Source organism: Venustampulla echinocandica, assembly GCF_003357145.1.
Source record: "Venustampulla echinocandica strain BP 5553 chromosome Unknown scaffold_13, whole genome shotgun sequence".
In the NCBI taxonomy this organism is placed as follows: domain Eukaryota; kingdom Fungi; phylum Ascomycota; class Leotiomycetes; order Helotiales; family Pleuroascaceae; genus Venustampulla; species Venustampulla echinocandica.
This window is the reverse complement of record NW_022474218.1, coordinates 399,431-415,267: the sequence shown is the minus strand read 5'-3', so window position 1 is coordinate 415,267 and position 15,837 is coordinate 399,431. Positions and strand designations below refer to the sequence as shown.

General features: G+C 47.2%; 7 protein-coding genes across 7 annotated transcripts; 4 read left to right on the top strand and 3 right to left on the bottom strand.

Annotated features, from left to right (window-relative positions):
- Positions 1-175: 175 nt before the first annotated feature.
- Positions 176-1,162, bottom strand: BP5553_10125 (Uncharacterized protein; the record flags this gene model as incomplete). Its single annotated transcript, XM_032018748.1, has 1 exon — positions 176-1,162. The coding sequence occupies one exon, from the start codon at positions 1,160-1,162 to the stop codon at positions 176-178; it is 987 nt and encodes a 328-aa protein (XP_031865156.1).
- A 237-nt stretch (positions 1,163-1,399) lies between these two features.
- Positions 1,400-2,948, top strand: BP5553_10124 (putative Succinate-semialdehyde dehydrogenase; the record flags this gene model as incomplete). The annotated part of the gene is made up of 3 exons (XM_032018747.1): positions 1,400-1,804; positions 1,859-2,743; positions 2,835-2,948. 3 exons carry the CDS (start codon positions 1,400-1,402, stop codon positions 2,946-2,948), a joined length of 1,404 nt encoding a protein of 467 aa, XP_031865155.1.
- Positions 2,949-4,275: 1,327 nt separating this feature from the next.
- BP5553_10123 (uncharacterized protein) lies at positions 4,276-4,796 on the top strand (the record flags this gene model as incomplete). The annotated part of the gene is made up of 3 exons (XM_032018746.1): positions 4,276-4,377; positions 4,435-4,496; positions 4,574-4,796. 3 exons carry the CDS (start codon positions 4,276-4,278, stop codon positions 4,794-4,796), a joined length of 387 nt encoding a protein of 128 aa, XP_031865154.1.
- A 527-nt stretch (positions 4,797-5,323) lies between these two features.
- BP5553_10122 (uncharacterized protein) lies at positions 5,324-6,468 on the bottom strand (the record flags this gene model as incomplete). The annotated part of the gene is made up of 2 exons (XM_032018745.1): positions 5,324-5,614; positions 5,701-6,468. 2 exons carry the CDS (start codon positions 6,466-6,468, stop codon positions 5,324-5,326), a joined length of 1,059 nt encoding a protein of 352 aa, XP_031865153.1.
- Positions 6,469-7,809: 1,341 nt separating this feature from the next.
- Positions 7,810-10,335, bottom strand: BP5553_10121 (Uncharacterized protein; the record flags this gene model as incomplete). Its single annotated transcript, XM_032018744.1, has 1 exon — positions 7,810-10,335. One exon carries the CDS (start codon positions 10,333-10,335, stop codon positions 7,810-7,812), a length of 2,526 nt encoding a protein of 841 aa, XP_031865152.1.
- A 352-nt stretch (positions 10,336-10,687) lies between these two features.
- Positions 10,688-11,839, top strand: BP5553_10120 (Nucleotidylyl transferase; the record flags this gene model as incomplete). Its single annotated transcript, XM_032018743.1, has 1 exon — positions 10,688-11,839. The coding sequence occupies one exon, from the start codon at positions 10,688-10,690 to the stop codon at positions 11,837-11,839; it is 1,152 nt and encodes a 383-aa protein (XP_031865151.1).
- A 790-nt stretch (positions 11,840-12,629) lies between these two features.
- Positions 12,630-15,155, top strand: BP5553_10119 (Uncharacterized protein; the record flags this gene model as incomplete). Its single annotated transcript, XM_032018742.1, has 9 exons — positions 12,630-12,659; positions 12,719-12,778; positions 12,894-13,000; positions 13,054-13,341; positions 13,402-13,839; positions 13,890-14,155; positions 14,221-14,698; positions 14,765-14,820; positions 14,890-15,155. The coding sequence occupies 9 exons, from the start codon at positions 12,630-12,632 to the stop codon at positions 15,153-15,155; spliced, it is 1,989 nt and encodes a 662-aa protein (XP_031865150.1).
- Positions 15,156-15,837: the final 682 nt, after the last annotated feature.

Genomic DNA, 15,837 nt, shown 5'->3' with positions numbered 1-15,837 from the left:
TAGGTAAGGATCCTCGGCCGGTAAGTTGGTAGAGGCAGGAAAATCCACGTAGAAAGGAGAATAGGCCAGCGAAGCCGAAAGAATCCATTCTCTCCGTCAAGGTCCTGCTGCCAACTGTGCCAACCATCGCCCGGCGTGGTGTGAACATGTAATCGGTTTCGATGATAATGGTAACCTAAAATATCCTGCTCAAAACCCTCTTCACTTGCTCTGGTTGATCCTCAGGTTTCCTTTTCGGTGCAACAGAGGTTTGCTTGAAATGTCGGGGTCTTTCTCCTGTCATTCCCGTTCTAGCAGCAGGCTCTTTCGGCTCACCCAGGGCATCATCATTCTCTTGTCTCTTCTTGGCAGCCTTCTTCGCCTCCATTCCCTCCAACATCTTCGACCTCTCCACATTTTGCACAAAGGTCTTATTCTCTTTCGTAGTCTTGCTGATCTCCGCTCTCATCCTGCTCGCTCTCTCCGCGTTCTCCGCCGCAATCTGCTCGGTCAAATTATTCCACTTGAACCCTTTCAGATACAGTAGGTTCCAAACATCATCATGGTAATATGTGCCTTTTTTCCCTCCAATTATCTTCGCATTGAGCAGCTCGCATGCGTGTCTGGCATCCTTTTTATTAATGAATTCCACCCATCCATCGACGAAGCTGCGTTTTTTGTTGCCACCGTTTCGAACTCGACGGGCGTGAAAAGTAGGATCTTCTGGCGAGAGGAATATGCGATTGATCTCGCCGTACGGCTCTAGTAGCGATCGTAATTTCGTAGGCTTCATGAATGGGGGTATTCGAGATAAATAGACCACCCCTGATCGTTTGATTGCAGCGGTGCTTGCAACAAGGTTTTTCTTCGTCAGAGGCTTCGAAATTCCGGGCAGCTCGTCGGTTTTGAGCCTGCGTTCGGGCTTGGATTCAGATGCGTCTTTCGTTGATTGCTTTACGGCTTTCTTATTCGACTCAGCATCACTGGCCGTATCCTGGCCCTCATCTCCGTCTTCTTGCTCGTCGTCGCTGGCGTCGCTGGTCTGATCGTCGACCTTCCTCCGCTTCGGACTTCTGCCACCTTTCTTCAAATCCTCTAACTCAGAGTCATATCCCTGGCTGCCGTCACCCTCCTCATCGCTTTGATCAATATCAAGAAATTCATTATGCTTTCGTGTTGCCATTTTGAAAAGGGTTTGTTTTGTTTGTAAAAGTTGGATACTATTTTTGCCGGGGTTTAAGATCAAAATTTAGGTGCAGGGACCCCTGCAATCGCTCTTCGTAGCGGGCAGCGACGGTGAGGGGCGCAAGGGCAAACGTCACTGATATGAATTACACAATAAAAAGTCCTCGACTTCTTGCACAACTCACAACTCGGGGCATTTAAATTCAAAGTCGAACCTTGCCTTCCCATTTTCAAAATGTCTGTTGAATCAATTAGGACAATATCACCTACGACAAATCAGCCAGTATGCACAAGACCTGGCATCTCCCCCGCGGATCTTCAACAGCTCCCAGCTGCCGCTTCGGAAGCATTTCTATCTTTCCGGAAGACTTCATTAGCAGAGAGGCAAGCAATTGTCAAGAAGGCCCTAAAGCTTCTGAGCGATAAACAGGATGTTCTAGCAAAGGAGCTCACAGAGCAAATGGGACGCCCTATTGCTTATACTGGGGTAGAGATTGCGACAGCTGTCAAAAGAGGCGAATACCTCGTAAAGATAAGTGGCGATGCCTTGAAAGACACAGACGGGGAGCCTGAGAAAGGATTTAAAAGATTTATCCGTAAGGTGCCTGTTGGTCCGGTTCTGGTGCTCTTCGCCTGGAATGTATGTTCACCCACCTGCATCTGCATATAAGGTAGCATAGCTAACAAGCTGTAGTATCCCTACCTAATTCTAGTAAACTCGCTCATACCTGCAATCCTTGCTGGCAATTCAGTTATATTGAAACCGTCACCACAAACACCGACCATTGTCGAACATATCTCCTCCGTATTTACTGAAGCCGGCCTTCCCAAGAACGTCATACAATATTTCCATTCCGGCTCGCTGGTCGCGATTGAGTCCATTATTCAAGATCCGAACATATCTTTGATATGTTTTACTGGTTCTGTTGCAGGAGGCTTAGCGGTCCAAAAGTCTGCTTCGGAGAGAATAATAAACGTCGGCTTGGAACTTGGAGGTAAGGATCCAGCATACGTTCGATCCGATGTCGATGTGGCATGGGCCGCAGAGGAAATTGTTGACGGTGCCGTCTTCAACTCCGGACAAAGCTGTTGCAGTATTGAGCGGGTGTATGTCGATGAGAAAATCCATGATCAGTTTGTGGAACAGCTACAGAGGGTATTGAAAGGGTATAAACTTGGTAACCCATTTGATAAGGAGACCCAAGTTGGCCCTGTCATCTCAAGAAGGTCGCAAGCAACGATCGAGGCACATATTCAAGATGCACTAGATAAGGGGGCCGTCGATGCCACTCCAGATAACGAATCATTCAAGTCTCCCCCACCGGATGGCAATTTTGTCAAGCCAACACTTGTTACCAATGTGGACCACTCTATGTTAGTTATGACAGAAGAAACGTTCGGTCCAGTTATTCCGGTCATGAAGGTCAAGAGTGATGATGAGGCGGTCAAACTCATGAATGATAGTCAATTCGGCCTAACTGCATCTATTTGGACGAAAGACACAGAAAAGGGGGCGGAACTCGCCGAATCTGTAGAGGCTGGAACCGTCTTCGTGAACAGATGCGACTTCCCAAGTCCGGTAAGTTACATGCACCACGTTTCTATTCAAATGCGGCACACTAGCTCATTGTCAACACTTTCTTGGTTCACTTTGCTAATCAAGCCCTCAGGATCTCGCATGGACTGGCTGGAAGAACTCCGGAAAAGGAGCCACCTTGAGCAGATTCGGATTTGACCAATTTGTAAAGCTAAAGAGCTTCCACTTAACGGATTATCCCAAATAAGATTTCCTCAGCCGGGATTCTGATATTCTAGTCTGTACCCTCGCAGGTGGGCGTCAAGAGCGCAAGCCCATAGGCCGAAACTATCGGACCAAGTTTTAAAACATGGAGCTGCTGAGGGGTGTGCATAATAGTGCTGATTGTCGTGGCCGAGAGCTGGGGGAGCCCGCAATCAGGCCCCTAGAATAGGCTATAGAAAATCAATATTATATTATTCTTCCAAAATGGATGACGCCTTCGGCTGTCTCGCGATAATGCGTTTCGAATTGTCGGCTTGATACTGTTGTACAGCGCGTGCGTGGTTTCCTCGTTTTGGTACAACTCAATTCATCCCTTGCTTCACACATGACCGGATCCGTGACCACCCGCCCGTCTCCCTTGAATACGACTCTCCCACTCCAAAACTAGCCCTCACTCACTACACCTTACTGCGAAGGAATTGTAGATGTTTCTGGTTGCGACGATTGAGCACGAGGCGACTGCTTCCAGCCCACAAATTACCAAGCATAGCGCCTCCGGTTCGGATCCTTGCATTCCACGCTTCTTCTCATCCTTCTCCAAATCTTCCGTCGTTCGGTTCATGCTGTGCCCCCAAGCATACGTAGGATCCCGCTCGAATTCGAATTTCGCAAGCCGTCGGAGTCCTCATGTCCAACTTGAATCTCAGCCAACTCGCAAATCCTAGCCGGTCCGTCTTGAAACTCAGAGCAACCTTGGCCAAATACAGAAATCGCGAAATATACTACAAGATAGTGTACATTCCTCCTGTCTGCTTCAAGGCGGGGCGCTGTCCATCACTACCAGCCTTGGCTGGCGGCAGCTAGAAATTCTTCGGCGTAAGGAGAGGGGCGATAAGTGTCACCATCCCACGTCGTCCAGTTGCTCCGCGACACCGGGAATGAACATCTGCTTGCCTAAGGGTGCTTTTGTCTTACAGCACTTCCATATTGTGTCACTGTCCCTTGGTAATTTCACGGGTATACCGCGTTGCCCCTGGCAGCAAATATCTTCACCGATGCTTATCCATTTATATATCTGTCTCTAGTGGTTCCTCGAATTTGGCAAGGCCATTCAAAAACCTTTGAAAACCCTCAATTGACATCATAATTATTATCACGCGATCTTGCTTTTGCTTTCTTCTTCAAGGCATCTTTTATCGTTGCCACTTGTTTCTTGTACGGGCGCTTTGTTTGATACCTTTTTGTACAGTCTGCTGTCAACAGCTTGGATCGATTAATCGTTCCAGACACCATCCCATAGATCCACACTTCAACCAAGGATCTCCGGTCAACACCAATTCTTAGCTCATCCCTCACCACTTTCAAGCGCAATGCCCTGCGGAAATATCTCCAATTTTATATCCCGAACACGCAACAGATTCCTCGAAACTCTTGGCTTAACAGGCAAACCAGCCCCAAAAGAACTCGTAATTGTACGTCTCCATTCAGAATTCCATTTCCCCAAGTAGCCAATCTAACAACACGTACAGAGCTCCCCATTCGATTTCCAACATGGCCCCGCAATGAGCTTCCCTGGCTACAGCCAAGACGAGTAAGCGAACGTCATTCGTATCTATCGCTGCTTCCCCATCATCAATCATGAATTCTGACATGAGTATGGCATTGCAGTATTTCCCTTTTGAAAGAGAAAGCCTTGGCTTCAGCTGCCATGAACCCAAACGCCAAATCCCCAACTACAAATGTTTCAACCCCGACGCTCGATGATCTGGAATTCGACTTTGCCTCAAGACCGCCGTCGAGGCCGCGCTCGCGAGCCGAGTCTGCCCGGTGTGGGTTAGGGAGGAGGGTGGTTTTTCATGCTCGAAAGGTTAGTAGGGGAGTTTTGGTTTAGCTGGTTGAATCAAAATCGTAGAGGTGGGAACAAGAGGAGGAGGAACATGTTTTGATACTTTGATATCTTGAATTTGGATGGAATGTACTATATTTATCTTTTTGGTGATGAATATCTCACCAGCGCGTATCTTATCGGCACGCCGAATGATAAAGGGCAGTTAGCGTTGTACGACGACGTAAGAGAGGGGCATATATTCAAAGTATGTCTATGTAGGATTACTAGGTGTAGGAACAGAACAAGAGCAATTCATTATTGTAGAATGGCTCGACTCTTGATACAAATTGCATGTGTCCATTTGCTATAACTCTATAAAAGCCAGGCCGATACCATGCGCTCCATCCGTGTCAACTTCCACTGCATTCACATTTTTTCTGTTCCCTTTTTTCTGCCTCACTCTACTTTTATACATCATGGCCATTAGGTACTATACACAAAAGGCCGGCTCTGTTTCATAATGCCGACCTTCTTCAACTCCACTCCCATTCGAAAAGCATTTTCACCAACTTGCTTGGTCACAAATACAATCACGACAGGAGTTTATCCATCATTGCCTCTGCCACGTTTGTCTCCACGCCTGAGGTTCCAGCGCCTTGAAAGTTGGGGTCTGCAGTCCAGGTTGGGGAAGGCGGATCAGGCTTCAAGGCGGGCTTAGATCGGCAGTAGTGACAGGCAGGACCGTTCCTCATCTCCAAGAGGGCTTTTTCGAAACCCTCGTCATGCAAGGCAAAAGCTGGGGTTTCGAAGTCCTGAGGGGTGGGAAAACGATGCAGTAGCTGCGGGTTGATTGTTTCTGGTAGCTGTCGGATTCTCTGCTTCTTATGGCTGGTTAGCATTGCAAGCTACCGAAAGATATATATTATTCTCTGGATAAGAGTGCGTCACGCAGAAAAAAAAGTTATACCTTTGGCTTGTCTTCCTCCTCAACAGCATGACGCAGACAGCGCTTATTAGCCTTGGAGCACATCATCGCCTCAGGCGGGGGAACCTCTCCATGAGCCAATGCATAGGAGGATGACGAGCAGCGATCAGTCAAAAATCGTCCCCCGCTATAAGTAGGTCGAACTGATACTTTGAGACGTTGCTCTGCTTCAATATTCCTACTCTGCATCTCTTTGGCTTCGGCTTCGGCTTCCTGGGCGCCCAACGTTTTCAGGCTACCAGCTTCAAAGTGCTTCCTTGTGAAGCTGACATCATGTATCAACGTCGGCTCGGAAAGAAGAAAATCCACGCGGCGACGAAAATTTTCTACGGTTTGCTTTGGGCGGAACGGGAATGGCCGTGGTTCGAGGTGTTCTTGGACCACCTGAGCGGCGATCTTCTTTGACGGGTCCCTCGGGGCAGATGTTGGAAAAGGAAGAGGTTTCTTCAGCTGGGTGGAGTATACTTCAGCGGGCGGTTCTGGCCGGGCATATCGTTCTAAAGCAGGAGGATAGTAGTTGGAGATTGGATAGATCGGGCCTAGGTTGGAGTGGAGACGAGAAGTGATCATACGCGCAGGGTATGGCTGTTCGAAGTCTGCCTTTCTGAATGGCTCCAGCATTCTGCGGCGTTCATCATCAACCTCAGATTCAGAAATATCTCCTGTACCAAAGTCAATGAGGTCACTAGCGTCACTAAGATCGCTGGTGTCCATCGAGTCCAACTGGTCTGGGGGCGAGGATTCGGCCATGTTGTTCGATGAGCTTGAAAGAGGGAAATAACATGTGGAATTGCTAAAATCAGTGAAGCAGGATGTCCTGGTTCACCTATTATTCACGCCATATCACGCCGGTCCGCCGTTTTGTTTATTTCTTTAGGATGGAGTGCTCTCCGAAACAGATCTGTGAAATGAGTCAAGTCGCCATTGTAAATAAATAGACTCTGCCAGGCAAGGAACGTTCATGAACTCGGATAAAAGTCGCTTGCTTTCAATGAGTATGTTCACTTTGGACGTGTTGCTATTGCCTAACAGAACTAGGAGTGGATTTCATGTTTCTTCCGTGCTTAACACTGTATTTGGGACACGCGACAGTAGAAACATAGAAGGTGTGATATTTAATGAATGCATTCAATTTAATAATAATATCAAAATAGACTTTCATGGGCCTTGTTCATTCACGTACTAGGTATACCTGAATCATAGAGTTATAGATGCCTCTTTGGCCGCTCCCCGTCAATCTTAGGCAACACATCACAAGGGAAAACTGATGTACTGATAAGAGCACATGCCCTCATAATTTTGTGAATCTGGCAAATGGAATAGCGGTAGTCGATAGTTCATGGAAAGGCCAATAGTGAGATATGACTGAACCACTACCTCCCGACTAGAGTGGTGGTAATATAACCCACTTCGGCCAAAGGAGCTAGCAACAATAGTACCAAAGAGAATTTCACTAAAGGATCAATCAGAAATTGGGCTGAAACAAGTAAAGCAAAAGCAGGGCCACTTGAGCAAGTACTCATTTAATTTGAGAAATACCGCTATATCATTATGGTGTAGGCTGACAAGCTCGGACTGAGTGGTGAGAATGATTACTACATGGCCCACTAGGCTTATAGTCGTGGCATAAACTCGACTGTAGAACTATTTCCCCGCTGTGGATTTTATCCTCATGAAAAGAGTGGCACCAGAAAAATGTTGAAAGGACGGTAGATAAACAAGCAGCATATGGCACCAGCTAACAAAAAATCGACTTAAAAAAAATTACGATATCGCTAGAATGGTGTGTGTTTGGCCAGCAATAGGGGTTTTTAATTATGTATTACCCGAAGGTTCTTCGGGCTACTGTCAAAGCAACAGAAAGCCCCGGTCTAGAATGCTTGAACGTGTCATGGCTGCCTTTGAAGTCCAGAACCATGTAAAATGCCAAGTCATTAACACCCACCTCACTTCCAGACTGCCTGATGAGGACCTATTCCTGTTACATGGGAGTTGCGGCGGGGGATGTGGTTGCGGAAAGCGGTTGTGTGGAGTGGATAAGGCGTCGAGAACCTATGATTCCTTTACAGCTTAGGCTGTTCATAAAACCCCTCATCCGATATTAAACTCATTCGCAGCGGCCATATGCTCCTGCATCTTCCTCCTCATCCTCTTCGCAACCTCGTTGCTATCCACAGCTGGCAAGTCTAACTCGAGCTTCTTTTGCTTCCTGGCCCTCTCTCCTTCCGGTGCCTTTTCTTCCCCAGTCTCCCCTCTCTTTGCCTTCCTGGCCGCAACACTTCTATCTGCCTTCGTCATCTTTGCTGGCCTCAATCCAGGCACCTTGATACTTCCAGGTTTGTCTCTCAGAGCAAATGCCTTTGCCAAATGTCCCAAGTGTAGAGTTTGCATGTCGAAGATATGCCTCTCATTCGCTACATGGGTAGCATATGCTCTAATATGGCTTTGATATCCACGCCGTGCCATCTCAAGATATTTTGGAGATTCCAAAGTCCATCGCTCCACTTCGAGCTGCCACTCTGTAGCACGTTCTTCCCATTCTCTTCCGGTGCCCCCAAAGCCCTTACGTATTAACTCTTCGGCGGTATGGGGAGTCAGAGACTTTTTGCCAAACTTATAACCGGATGCTAGGATGGAAACATATTCTTCCTCGTTGCCAGGCATGAGGAAGATCAATGCTCGGCCTTCTTTTCCAGCTCTCGCAGTTCTCCCGACACGATGCAAGTGGTCATCAGCACTAAATGGAGGGTCATATTCGACGATATAGTCAACATTTGGTAGATCAAGACCGCGAGATGCGACATCGGTGCAGACCATGACGCATGGCTCGGTGGACTGGGAGAAGTGTTTGAGCGTTGCAGTCCGAATATTCTGGGCCAGCGATCCGTGTAATTTATGGAGGATGACCGGGTTTGTTTTGCCGGAGAATGCGGTACCATGAGCAATTGTATCCTTTGTCAATTCCGACTTTACGATTTCGGGTGTATCGGGCGGAGATTCTCCTTCTTCCACAGGATCAAATGGCCGACTGAAAAGCGAGAAGTGGAAATCAACTGAATCGGCACAGGAAATGAAAACGATCGCTTTCATAATGGATCCTCGTCGAGCAAACGCACGCTTCAAGTTCGCAGTGAGAGTTACTAGCCGCAACTTAGCAGGGACAACAGCATATGCTTGCTTAAGTTGTGCTGGCGCTGCAAATGCCTTGTTATCGGATTCATTCTCAGAGTTCGATTGCTTTGCAATATCCTCCTCGGTGGGGTCAGCTTTAACGTGGACGGCATCCTTCAAACTGATTTCGCCTAATCGCTGAACGTTCATCTTCATGGTGGCCGAGCAGAGAGCTGTGACTCGCCGAGTAGGTAATGATGTGAGGTCGAGTCCATTGGCGTCACGCTTATCCAGAGTCCTGCGACCAATTCTTTCCACAATACCCTTGATTTCGTCTTCGAAACCTAGTTCCATCAACCGATCTCCCTCATCTAAAATAAGCCATCGGACTTTGTTGACTATCAAGACTTCCGTGTTTTCCAAATGATCCGCGAGTCTTCCAGGTGTCGCAACTAAAATGTTCACACCCTTCCGCAGCCTAGCCTTCTCAGACTGCTTGCTCTCCCCTCCAATCACCGTTGTGCTAACAATCCACGGTGCACATCTTAATAGCTTTTCGAGTACACCAGCAATCTGCTTGCATAACTCTCGCGTGGGGGCAAGAACTATTGCAAATAGACCGGAATCTCTATGCACCTGCGCATCCTTGCTACTCATAGCCAATATCCGGTCCACAATCGGAAGCAGATATGCCAATGTTTTCCCAGACCCAGTCTCCGCTTGTATGAAAACATCGCTGTCATCCTTTATCATTTGAGTAACAGCTGCCTTCTGAATTGCAGTTGGCGCCTTCATCTCCAATTTTGTCGACAAGTGTGCGGCTAACCGCACGGAAAGGCCCATAGACGTGAAAGTAGCCATTTCTTCAGTAAGAGGGGCATTTGAGGGTTTTGCTGGTTCCACCGCTTCTTCGGGCTCCTCGAATGTAGTTTTTGACGAGGGGTTGAATGTGAAAAGTGACGAAATAACTTGGCCAGGTTTGCCGACAGCTCCATCTTTGCTTCTGCCGGCGTTGATGCTACCAGGTGGGAGCTTTCCAGATACAACCGCGGCTGTAGAAGAATTCCTGCCCTGGTTTTCTGAGCTGGACCCAAACTTTATGCTGCCGGGCGGCAATTTTCCTGATACAAAAGCAGGCCTTGTATCGTCATGAAAAACTGTGCTCCTAGTTCCACCAATTTTTATACTTCCAGGAGGAAGCTTTCCAGACACTATAGCTGCAGTATTTCTTCCACCATTGCTTCCAGCATTATCATCGAGTCGCTGTCGTTTTGGGGCTCGCGGGGAGGATCCAGGGCCAATGTAATCTTCGACTTGAACATCGTGTCGCCGCTCAGTGAAGATTTCCCGTGCATGAGGCCGCGCTGTTGAGTCGTCTGGAAGTCCTCGACGAGCTTCCCTCTTCGCAGCTAATCGGTCTTTCCAGCGCCCGCCCTGAAATGGTGGTTTCGCAAGGAGCGGGGCATCCCCAATCTCAAAATTCATTAGCATGCCATCGTCGGCCATGGCTGCAGAGAGTTGGAATCTGCAATTTGGATATGAAGTTGGATTACTTCGTATATCACTGTGGAATCAGTTCTCATAGAAAAGTTTCGTTATCAAAAAACTGCGCACGGACCTCGAGTAAATCCCCGCTATCAAGGGTCCGAGGCTAACTGTTTTGGGGATATGTTCCTTGATGCTGTCAAAAGCTTCTGGGCTCCAATGTACGCAGCAGACAACATCACAACATGATTCAGCTTCAGCTTCAGCCTCGGATCTCACATAAATATGGCTCTTGAATGGGCTACCGTCTTTCCTTTCTTTTATCGAAATTTAAACCTTCTTTTTTGACATAACTGAACAACAATTGGCAACCATGCTCCTCCAAACACCCAAGGCATTTATGCCTTTCCCCACCTCCGAAATAGGCCTCTTCCATATCCTACGCCGGTCACAACCTCGTTTTGATACTACACGTTCGATTCATTATGGAAATAAGACTCTGAAGATACCCAAGACGTCGATTAAGGTCTTCCGCGAGGTCCCGAAACTCCGAGAATGGCGTCGGCAACAACTCCTTGACTACCGGTCCGTCGGTCTTGTTCCCACGATGGGTGCTTTGCACGAGGGCCACATCTCCCTGATTCGTATGGCAGCGCGCGAGAACCACCGTGTTGTCGTTAGCATATACGTTAATCCGACCCAATTCGGCGTACACGAGGATCTGGATAGCTATCCGAAAACGTGGGAGAAGGATTGTGAGATGCTGAGAGAGCTAGATCAGGAACTTGCTGAAGATGGGAGTAATTTGGGTACCGTATCCGCGGTTTTCGCGCCGACGACAAGCACCATGTATCCTAGCGGAAGACCGAGCCAGGAGGTTGATGGGAAGGGAAGCTTTGTAACAATAACTCCTGTTGGAGAACTTTTGGAGGGAACTACGCGACCTACGTTCTTTCGAGGTGTCGCTACAGTATGTATGAAGTTGTTTAATATTGTTGCGCCGGAAAGGGTTTATTTTGGCCAAAAGGATGTACAACAGACGGTGGTGATCAAAAAGATGGTCAAGGACTTTTTCCTGGATATGGACGTGGTCGTTGGGCCGACCCAGAGGGAGCCGGATGGCCTGGCATTGAGCTCCAGGAATGTATACTTGGGCACACGAAGACGGAAAGTTGCGACTGTGTTATCGAAAGTACTACAGGTCGCGGAAGCGGGGTATCTTCGAGGGCATAGGTCGAGGGATGAACTGTTAGGCCCCGCGGGAGAATTGGCAAAGCTGCTTCTGATGGAGCAAAACCAGATGCTCCCGGAAGAAAGGGTTAAGTTCGAAGTTGATTATATTTCCCTAGCAGACCCTGAAACTATGGAGGAATTGGAGGAAGTCGACGAGACCAGGGGTGCCATTCTCAGCGGTGCCATAAAAATGCTACCTGTCGAATCGCCACAACCAGGAGAGGACCTTGGTTTATCAGACGGGCCACCAGTACGGTTAATAGATAATATCATCCTGAAACCTATAGGATAATTACGAAAGATGTATATAGGTATATACAAAAAGTTTATATTCCAGAGGTTCCGGAATGGACCAGGTGCCAACAGTCCAGCCCATCAGTTACCTATCCAGCTGGTCATACCTGGTCTTCTATAGTCTTCGAAAATCCAAAGAGTCATTTCCATAAGCCGATACCTCCTCAGTCTGGTACTTCTGTTTCCTGTATGCGCCTGCCGCAGCTTAGCTGTTACCTACCAACTACTTCGAAGTCGTTCTCCATGGTGCCTTCAGGAATAAGGGCATCCCGTGACACTCCGGTGAAAAGAACCCAACTTGAATCGCTAGATGGCCGGAGCGCACCACGGCTGCAATATCTATATCTACGCCGTATATATTGTAGTTAAATCAATAACTTGAAGCCCAAACCAGATCCTATGAACCGAAGACGACACCGAGAAATCTAATTTTTTGTGACATATTATCATGTGACCAGTCCCCGCTTTGACCGCCTAGGCGTCGCCGACTTCCTACGGGAGAATACAAGAGTTCTTATATTAAGTACATGTAGTACCTCCAGGGCTTTCTTGACTTCGATACATCCACGACGTTCCACAACCCCCGAGCTACACTCTCCTCGTTGCCTTTTAAGTTGTGACTACTATACAGAAAACAGAGTTGCGTCTTGGCAAAGCCACCACATGAACATCGGCAGGCGAGAAATTTTATTTCACGGATTTCAGGTCACTCCGTTTGCGGATCAGTTGTTCGAGGACATAGTCTCGGGACAAACTAAACCAAAGTTGGAAACCCAATAAAAGATCATATGGAGGATGGTCTTGAGGCAAGTCTCAGTGTGAGTGTCTCGGACCAGACCACTATTCTGTGGGGCTCCGGATAACTAATGAATTGCAGACGCCCAGAGCAACCAGACCTCATGCTAGCAAGGCCTGTAACGAATGCAAACAACAAAAGGTAAGATATTATATTTATTAAGGCAATAAAATAAGCCCTCTATCAAAAGCCATAGAGAGCAAGACAATAATACTCCTCTGGTAGGAAGCCATCTGCTGACATAGCCATAATGTAGCTAAAATGCAATGCACGAGTGGATTATCCAAATCCATGTGCCAGATGTAAAAGACTGGGGCTTGTCTGCACAATTGAAAATGGGTTCAAAAGAATCAACAAGCGGCAGTAAGTTCCAAGTTGTTATTTGCGACGACAAGTCGTGTGCTGAGTTGAATTAGGAAATCAACAATCTTGCAGCGCGAGAACCAGCTCCTAAGGGAACAGTTAAATTCAGCATACGGAAACAATCATCCCGGGATCCACGGCTCTCCAAGCGATGGAATTGCGTCAAGCTCGTCTCCAAGCTCCATGAGTAGACTGGGTAGCCATGATCTAGGGGCACCACGACCATCGTTCAATATCCCTCAAATTGAGCCCGCGCCTCCATCCCCCTCGAAGGAGACACTACCGAGAAGCCTGGCTGATATTGTCCTCGAGCCAAGGGAAATCGAGGAGATATTTGCAATGTATGGCCCTCCCCTGCTGCTAATTGCCCTGGACCTAGCATGCTAATGCTGATGATACAGCTACTTTGCTCAATATGCAAAACACCTCCCATTTCTTGATTCTGCAATACCACCAAATTTGTATTATGATCAATCGCCCCTGTTATTCTGGGCAATTATCAGCGCAGGTTCAAGAAGATATATGAAAAAATCGACACTGCTAGGGTCCATCGCTGAGCATGTCTTGAAACTTGGATGGTCGTCGATGCATATCTCGAGTTCAGTAATTCCCAACATCCAAGGGCTCCTAATCTTGTCTACATGGCCGTTCCCCACAAACACAACAAGTAAAGATAATACTTTTACTCTGTCGGGCATGGCCGTTATGCTTGCAATTCAAATTGGTTTACATGTGCCATTGCAAGGCCAAGAATATTCACGGACGCGAATCGATCTGAGCGATAAAGGGATTGCTACTCGAGTCCAGCTGTGGTCTTATTGTGTGGTCGTGCATCAAAAGTAGGTGGCCCCCTCTCATCAAAATTGGCTATTTCTAACCTTTTTTTCAGAGCCGCGTGTGCTCTTGGATATCCTATAACACTGCCACTAGATGTTTTCCAACGGAAACTAGATATAAACGGGCTTATGCGTCTTGCTCCTCAAAGCCTGCATCTGGAAGTGAGGATCGCCAGTATAATCAGCCGAATAAATTCCGTGTTCTCCGAGTTTAACTTCGATGATCCCCATCACCAAGCTCAAGTTGCCCCGTCGATGATGTTAAACGTCTTCGAGGCTCAGCTGAATGAGGTAGATCCTGAAAGCGCGACGTTAACAGGTATAAATACGTCAAATATTTTCTACGCATGGGGTATTTCTTGCTAACTGTTAGCTAAATTTTAGACTTGGAGAATCTCTACCTGCAAATATCCCGACTGCAATTACGCATTTATCACCTACGGTTCCCGGAAAGCGAGATGTTTCCTGTCAATCTCCTGAAACTATACACAACTTCTTTGCAAATTATTGGAACAGTTGGAAAACTCGATAATGAGACAACCCTTGCATCATTCTGCCCTCACCATATATACCGTATGATGGCCTTAGCAGCAGCCGTTCTGCTCCGGGTTTTGAAGACACCTCTCTCAGCCCAAATCAGCGATGACAAGGCCGGCAAATCTTCATTCTTTCTCGCAATTTCTCTCCTGAGGAAAATGTCTGTGTATAATAACGATATGCCCGGCCGGATGGTAGGCATATTCTCGCAGCTCTGGGCGTCCGAGAAGGCGTTCAAAAGCAGAGGAATCGGTGACTCCTCCACGGCGTTGAGGATACAAAGTAGACTTTCAATGAGTTTGTTGCACGATACTATGTGGTGGTGGTAAGAAAATCAATTTACAGCTAGTTATGTACTTGACCAAGCAGCCACTGACCGTTCGCTGAATAGGAGAGAAGAGTTTGGGGGTCAACAAACTGTGGATCCAAAGCCATCAAAGATTAAAGGTACAGTCCCCATCTTTCATCCTAAATTACTTTCTCATAAAACTTATTATTGACACGGTTGGTATCCAGAACAAAATACAGATCAGCCCGAATCTAACGCTGGTCCCAGCTCTAGCACGAATACTGACCGCCAGCCAATACATGCCAACACAAATGTGGTCACGGCAAATATCGGTGCGAGTACAAATCCGATGACACATTTGGATCTCATAGGGCAAACGCATCCTCTAGATGGCCTATTCACAGCTGATGATTCTATGTCATTCCTCTGGGATCCAGTGGATCATGGTTTTGAATCAATGATCGAGCTTTATCCCGATTCATGGCCTCTATAAACGTATACTGAAAATTCAGAAAAGTATAAGAATTGAGGCGTATGAGCCCTCATTCATCAAGTGCCAACAACCCAAAGCGAGAGCTCCTCAGCATCCCTACCATGAACGGCTTTAGCCTGACCGCGGTTATCCTAGTCTAATGGAGATGGAACTGGATGGATTAGGAAAATGAGAAGAAAACCAATAAGACAAGGGCCATGAGAAAGATACGCGGACAAGAGCCAGAACGACACAGGATAGGGTTGATGGCTGAGGAGAAACGATAGAAACCATCGCGATGGTGATGACCCTGACGGTTTAGGCTGAAGGAATGGTAACTCTAGGTATTGCTGGTTGATTGAGACCAGATCTCCTAGGTTCTAATGGTTAGGCAGAGATTTTCGGGGCACGAATGTGCGAGCAAGAAAGGGAAGCGTTACCTGCTAGATTTTGAGCCGTTGAAAATGGATGGGTTGGGGTTCATTTTTACTTCGAATCAGTTTAGACAAAAGATCTTGGATTTAAAAACTTATAGGACTTTTCTGGCCTAGTTGTTTGCTCAGCTTTTTCAGTGCGATTCCGTCGTGCATCCTTTAGATCATTTATTTAGACCATCGTTAAAGAAGGTAACTTGTGTAGAACGGTAGGATAGCAGTAAGAATATATTTTTATTGTACGACGGCTAAACCCTCATTAGCTACTT